Below are 8130 nucleotides of genomic sequence, written 5' to 3' on the forward strand. Positions count from 1 at the left end.
ATATATATATATATATATATATATATATATGAGAGCATTTTTTAAATGAGAGATGAGAGGAAGAAATATCAACCCTTGAATTCATCAAGAGAGAGAAATTAATAGTCTCATTAATGTGTTAACATTCTCTCTCTTGATAAATCAAATGATTGATATTTCTTCCTCTCATCTCTCATTTAAAAATGCTCTCACTTGATATGCTCCCATATATATATATATATATATATATATATATATATATATATATATATATATATATATATATATATATATATATATATATATATATATATATATATATATATATATATATATATATATATATATATATATATATATATATATATATATATATATATATATATATATATATATATATATATATATATATATATATATATATATATATAACTTTTAAAAAGACATAGTTTTTACTTATTTAATGGATACAAATACTACGTAATTTTTTTATATGTTAAATTTCCATATACATTTCCATATTCCTATATGTTTCATAAAAAATTTAATTGTTTTATGTTAGAAATAAAATTTTCTATAAACAAAAAATTTTAAGAATGAGAATTCATATAGATTTGATAACTCCTCAAATTTTCAAAGTTGGTTTTATAACAACAATAAATTAAAATTAGTAATCAACGATTATTAGTATTCAATCAAATCATTTTTTATTTAATGTCTGAATTTTTACGTTAAAAAGTAAATAACTCATTCAATGAAAAAAATTATTATTTTTAATATATAGTAATTAGTCATTAATTTTCGGTTACTAAATCATAATAACTTTCATTTATCTCTCAATTTATATATCTCAATCAAATCATATTATTGTATTGCTCCCCATTTAAAGGAAGATATTCATCGCAGTAAAATGCAATACGCTAATCAAGGACATAAACAAAGTCATCTTCTCCATTGTCACAAAAAACACAAGTCGCCCAAACAAATAAAATGTATATTCATTATTTAGGAAAATATGAGAGGTGTGTATGATTTGTTATCTTTTTTGATTAATTCCAATTTTTTCTTTCTATTTACTATAATTTTATTTTTTATAAATTGATTTGCCCTTTTTATTTGTATTGGTTGGATTTAAACACCTATATAACTCTATATAGTTTTCAATAAATGTTCTAAAAACTTCTTTAATTACTTGTATTCTTCAAAAATCCAAAAAATTTATAAATTTAAGAGTGATATTATTAATGTTGTCGTGTGAGGTTGAGTCGGCAATAGCAGAACTCACGGGATCAAATGTTTCTCTCGAAGATAATGACATTCTATCAAACCAAATCATCTGAAATTAGAATGTAACACGTGCATAGCACAGTCATCTAAGTGAAACAAGTGTTTTACATGCTACATTACACGTTACAACGTTCGGCAATGTTCTTATGTTATTTTTGTGCCAGCAAATTTAGGATCATCACAAACACTCCTACTCCATCGCCTTCTTTTCTTGAACCAACAATTCTCTTCTCTTCTCTTCCAACACCTTGTTTTCATTTTCACTTGTAACCACTCTTCTCTTCTTTTTCTCCTCAAATTTCAATTCATCAATTAGCCTTTGATATCCAGTGAAAACATGTCTGGTGTATCTCTAGCAACTGCTCCTCGAGAACAAACAACACCACCAGCACCAGGTGCAGCCACAAATGCAAATGCAAATGCAAGACAGAAAACTCAAGTACCTCCTGCAGGTGGAATGATGGGTTCGTTACGTATGATAGAGCTTCAACTCGTTGCATTTGTATTAGTTTTATCAGCAAGTGGACTTGTTCCACTTCTTGATCTAGTTTTTCCACTTCTTGCTTCTGCATACATCTTAGCACTTGCACGTTTCGCATTTCCAAATACTTCTGCTTCCTCTAGAGATTCAAATTCACAACAAGAGATTTTCAAAGGAAGTACTATGTTTAGAATGTATGTTATTGTTGGAACAGTTATTGGGTTGTTTCTGCCACTTGCTTATGTTCTTGGTGGATTTGCAAGAGGCGATGAACATGCAGTGCGTTCTGCAACACCGCATCTTTTCTTGCTTTCTTTTCAAATACTGACTGAGAATGTTATTAGTGGTTTGTCCTTGTTTTCACCTCCTGTTAGAGCTTTGGTTCCTATGATTTATACTATTAGAAGAATCTTTGTTGATCTTGATTGGATCAGCGATGTTTGGCTCAACAAGATTTATACATTTCTATTTTGATTTTCTGCGCAGTCAGATTTTGACGGGCTTTTTTGGTCAAAAAATTTGATGGGCCAATTTCGCCCCTTTACTATGCGTATTCTTGGGCTTTTTTATGATCCAATATGTATGTTTTAAGTTTGATTAAATGAGATTTTTTCTTGCCACCCTTACACTTTAATCTGGCACCCTCGCCAGTGTTGTAATTTTATCATATTAATCTTCTCAAATAAAAATATATTTCATTATTCATTTAGTACTCTTTTGTAACAATTTGAATTTTTCAAAAACCATAGCATCTTACCGGATTTTTTGAGCAAGCAACCAGATATTTCAAAGTATGTGTTTGTACTAGCGACTTAGCCTTTTTAAAGATTTTTCAATAAAAATATTCATTTTTATCAGATTTTTCTAAATGTCTTGTAAAACACACAAGTTTTTATGCTTTTTTACCGTATATTTTAAAATATCTGGTAAAAACTCATGTTTCTCATGCATTTTTATCGGATATTTTGAAAAGACGGGTAAAAATGCATGTATTTCTACTTAATATTTTGAAAAGTCCGATAAAAATGCATGCATGCATATCTAATTTTTTGAAATATTCAGTAGTAGAAAAACTTGAGATGTTTTTTCGAATTTTTGGAAACATCTGGTAAAGTCGTGTTGATTTCTGAATTTTTAAAATCTCTTATTGTTTTTTTTTTCAGTGAGGGCCAGAGGATCAGACAGGACGATTGCTTCTAGACATCGATGACGTTTGTAACACCCAGTATTTAATTAATTATTTAATTAAATATTTTCGAATTATATCGAATTTAATTGTTGAATTTATGGAGTGTTGAGATTGTTGACATGAGTTGTTATGATTAATTAGTCAATTAATTAATTGATTAAGTTGTAGAAATAGTATTGAAGAAATACTAGATTAATTATATGGACTTAATTACGTGATTGTGGTAGTAAAAGATGGGTGTGAATGTTAAGCCCAATAGGTTTAATAAAATTAGGTTAAGATAAGGATTATGTTAATTAGAAGGGAAAAAGTCTTGAGGAATTGGTCATGGGAAGTTGCAGAGAAGAGAGAAAAGAGGAGAGAAACTCATTCCCATTTTTCTTGGAGAAGTCTCACTAAATCGAAGATCCCCGATTTGTTAACCGTTGGATCGTGGCCAAATTTTAAGGGTAGGTTAGCAACACCTATATCTAACTTTTGACCGTTGGGATCTTCAAAATAAGGTATGAGTTGTGGGATAGCATCATCGCGCTGTAGCTGCATATTTGGGAAAAAATTTCAGCTTTTGATTCTGATTAAAAGAGGCAAGGGTTGGGAAGCTAAGGATAGAAGGCTTCGATCGGTAGAATTATAGAGCAATCTCCAATCCAAGGTAAGGGTGGGGTTCTTGCTCTATAACCGCGTATATGATGGATAATATGTGGGATCCGGGTGGTTAAAATTGTTGTTGTCTGTGTGTGTTGAATTATTGTTGAATTGTTGTTGTTCATGTGATTTGGTGTTGTTATTGCTGTTAGGAATTTAGGCATTCATTGTGTGAATGTTGTTGTTCGTGTGAATGTGGTAGTATTGCTGTTCATGAATTAGTTAATCAATTAAAGTTGTGGAATTAAATAAGTATGAGAGATTTCTAGAATTTTGTTGATAAATAAAAGTTGCTGAAGAAGTTTGAATCGGACGAGTGTTACAGGAGAAGAAGCAGTAGAAAACAAAAATAAATATTCTACAGGCAACGGTGTGCCGAGGGGGACACCACATGAGACGAACGACAGGAGCACCGTGCCGAACATCACAAGTGGAAAGGGACCCTGCCGATCGGTAAAGGATGCTTGATAAAGGAGGGTGTCGATTGGCACCCATTGAAAGTGGGAGAAGGTGTTCCGATCGGAACACCATTTACTGAGGGCATGTGTTTTTTTGTCTGCTTTCTGGTTTTGCCTTTTTCTGTCTATTTTATTAAATTATTGTTTTCAGTAAATTATAGTAGTAGTGCAGATAATAACATACGAATAATAAGGATAAATTAGTAGCAGTAGCAGTAGTGTTGAGTAACAGAAAGTTAATAGTAATTTATAATAATTAAATTAGCAGTATAATTGGGTAATGGTTTTGGGAATATATGACAGATAATTATAGTAGTATAATTTGTGGATAAGGTGAGTAATAGTCTATGAAATTAGCAGTTTAATTAAGTTGATGAATATTAGTAGTTTAACCGGAGAATTTAATTGGCCGAGTTTAATTGATTTTGTCTGGATAATTAAGTAGACCTTAAATATATTTCGGTGAATTATTTATGTTGTTTATTATTGATTAAAGTTGTTGTTGAATTAAGTTGTTGTTGACATGTTGATATAAAGTTGTAGGCCTATGGCCAAAGTTGAAATGTGATGAGTGTCTCTATTTATTGGTACAATGTTGATGAAGTTGTTGAGTTGCTTTTGTTATAAGTTGTTGTTGATGCGTTGATTAAGTTGCAAGTCATATGTCCAACGTTGTTAAATTATTTTGCAATTGTGTTGTTCCATTTTGTCGTTGTTGTGTTGTGTTGATTAAGTTGATGTTGTGGTTGTTGTCGCATGCATAGCATAACATTATTAAGTTGGCCTGGATTGACAATTTTTAAGTTGGAGCTAATGCTCACCAGATTGGCCTAGATTGGCAAAATAAGTTGAAGGCTTGTGCCTTGTTGACGCCTCGATAACCTGGAGGATTTTTAAGTTGAGAGTTTTGTTCCAATGGTACCACATGCATGTGCATTTGTTGAGTCGCATTCATTGTTGTGTATTTGAATGGATGTGTATTTAAGTTGATGTGCGTTTGAGTTGATGTGTTGATAAGTTGTTATATTGTGTTGATGATTATGTGGTGAATAATATTGCTCTAAAATGTTGTGAGGCGTGATTTTCATATGAATTGGTTCTAATATATACTGTTTATCCTGATTTCCATTATTTAATAAGTTATTATATAAAGTTGTTATTGCATGTTAATGAAAAAGTTGTTATAATATGTTGACGACATAACTGCTGTAAATGTTGTATGAATGATTGTGAAGTAATAATTTTATATAATCTGAGTCTAATATATTATTTATCATACACTCAATTATATGGTTAGATATCTTATCCCTTCTGTTTGAATGTTACCCCTATGTTGGTAACGCGCATGTAATTCAAAGTGAAGGTTGTTTACCTTTAGTAGTTTGAGTCTGATGTTGGTCGCTCTGATACGTAACACTCGGGGGGTGAACGCATGTTGTTTTATTGTTGAATTTACTTAAGTTGTTGAATCTTAAGTTGATTACATGAAGTACTTGTTGTTAAGAAGTTGTTTTTAGCTGAACAAAAGATGTTATATGATTAAGCTGAAGGTTGTGAATCCGCTGTGTAATATTACTAAAAGTTGTTGTTATTTGTTCATCCAAGTTTTAAAGTGTTATATATTTTTATTACATGTGATTGAATTATAGGTTCATTATTTTTAAAGTTGAAATATGTAGCATTTCATTGTACGTTGTACTCGGATTTTATTAATATTCGTTGGGTAGAAATGGGGTGTTACAACATTGAGGCTTCTCATATCCATACGAGGAGAGTAGCCCCAACCGTTTCTCACAAGAGTAAGATGGTAAAGCAAGCTCGTGCACCCCTGCTATATTCAATGTAGAGTATCCATAACAGATGGTTGGGCCACAATTGTTGCTGATGAGCCACTTGTTGACGATGTCCATACAAAAGCTGAAGATGTATAGGGTCATAGTCAGGATGATATCCAGATCGTGGTCGAGACAAAAGTAACCTATTATATCGAGGTTGAGGCCTGGGTTGATAAAGAGACTCTTCCAGCGGATACAAATACAGATTAGCCTATTATAAGTTATGTGAAGACTACTCACTCGACTGATAACTTTTACGGAGTCGTTTGTACACACATGTGGAGAGTTTTCTGGAGGGCTCAATGACCGTTTAGTGCTCACTGGATATGTCAATCATGTGGCATTCTAATTATGGCAGGGAGACGTACATATATGTTATGTTGAACTTGTTTTTACTTATTATTCATACGTTGAAAATAATTGATGTTTTTTACTTTGTTTGTTCGAGGATCGACTGCCTCTGAAGCTGCCCACCCGTGGGGCGACAATGAAAAGGTTTTTAGATGCCCTAATGCCAGAGAATGTCAGGGAGATTGTAGAAGATTGCGGTCTCCTTACATTGGTGGATTGTTCCATGACCATGCTTAACGCTTCACACTGGTGTGATGATATACAAGGTCAAGCCCATTTTGTCATGATAAATAGAAAATTGTTGGAGTTAGGATTCGAACCCTTTTACTCTAGGTACATTTCACTACGGTTGTTTATGACTGTAGTGAAATGTTTTTGAGTAAATAAAAAAACATTAAAAAACGAGTTATTGCCACGGTTAAAAACATGGCCATTGTAATATTGTGTTATGAAATGTCTATTTTATAGTACTGAATCAAAGTTATTTTTCACTCCCTGTGGATTCGACATCCTTACTATTCTATCACGTATTACTTTAAAATAAATGTATACTTGCATATGACATCACGCGTGTTAGACGATAGACTACGATCTAGAAGGGGTGAATATATCGCAGATGAAAATTTCTTATTTAAAATTCTATTTTGAAAATGTTTGACTGTGGCTCGTCTATTCCGAACCGTTGTAAAAAAAGATCGAATATACGTTAAACCTCATAGAATGTATACGTTAGATGTGAAACTTAATCAATATTTTTTTTTGAGCAAATGAAGAATATATATATATATATATATATATATATATATATATATATATATATATATATATATTCCAAAAAAATAGTTTGGGTACAAAACTGATAAAAAAAGTCCAAGCCTCAAAATGAAAAAACAACAAACAATCAAACTAAGCACGCTTATAGCTCATTGTAGTAAGTCCACAGTTTTCTATCATTCTGGACACGTCCTTGGATCACCTCCTGGATTTCTTGAAGATTTTGTTAGAACAAGATTTGTTCTGTTCAATATTCTTAGTTTTGATGATAACAAGGATATGAATTTTGTGTGAGATAATGTGGTACTCTAATACATTGCAATTTCCCTTTCAGGAAATATATAAAGAGTATGCAAAAATCAGCGCTCAGAAGCTTTGTCTCAGAAGGTTCAGCATGCAACATCAGAACATGGTCTGGCAAGACATCAGAAGATGGTCAAGGCAGAATCAGAACATGGGTCTATGGAAGCATCAGAAGAACTTGAGGTCAGAAGCAGAAGCACTGAAGTTCTCATGGTATCACGCTCAGAAGCACTTCAAGGTCAGAAGACAAGAAGATGCTAGGCACCAAGCTGTTTGACTCTGATGATATTCAAATATTTTATTCACAAACATCAGATCAGAAGAAAGTACAGGTGGCAGGTTACGCTGACTGACAAAAGGAACGTTGGAAGCTATTAAAGGCAACGTCAGTAGACACAGCGTGAACAAGGCTCGAGGTAGTTGACAAAAGCGTGAAACATTAAATGCAAAGCTGTACGGAATACGCAAAGCATTAAATGCACTCAACGGTCATCTTCTCAAACGCCTATAAATATGAAGTTCTGATGAGAAGCTCAAAAGACGATTTCGCTAACAATTAACTTGCTGAAACGCTGTTCAAATTCAAAGCTCAGAAACTTCATCTTCATCAAAGCTCACTACATTGCTGTTGTAATATATTAGTGAGATTAAGCTTAAACGTTAAGAGAAATATCACTGTTGTGATTATAGCTTTTCAGAAGCATTGTAAAACTCTTATTTGATTACATTAATTTGTAAGTAACTAGAGTGATCAAGTGTTGATCAGGATACTCTAGGAAGTCTTAGCTTGTGTCTAAGCAGTTGTAATTAGAGTGATCACGTGGTGGT

At 32.3% G+C, this 8130-nt stretch overlaps 1 protein-coding gene across 1 annotated transcript; it reads left to right on the plus strand.

Moving 5' to 3' along the window:
- The first annotated feature begins 1434 nt into the window (after positions 1-1434).
- Positions 1435-2367, plus strand: LOC131655252 (uncharacterized). The gene has a single exon (XM_058925147.1). It carries the CDS (start codon positions 1604-1606, stop codon positions 2219-2221), a length of 618 nt encoding a protein of 205 aa, XP_058781130.1. The 5' UTR covers positions 1435-1603; the 3' UTR covers positions 2222-2367.
- Positions 2368-8130: the final 5763 nt, after the last annotated feature.

This window comes from Vicia villosa, linkage group LG3 (assembly GCF_029867415.1).
Source record: "Vicia villosa cultivar HV-30 ecotype Madison, WI linkage group LG3, Vvil1.0, whole genome shotgun sequence".
Lineage (NCBI taxonomy): Eukaryota > Viridiplantae > Streptophyta > Magnoliopsida > Fabales > Fabaceae > Vicia > Vicia villosa.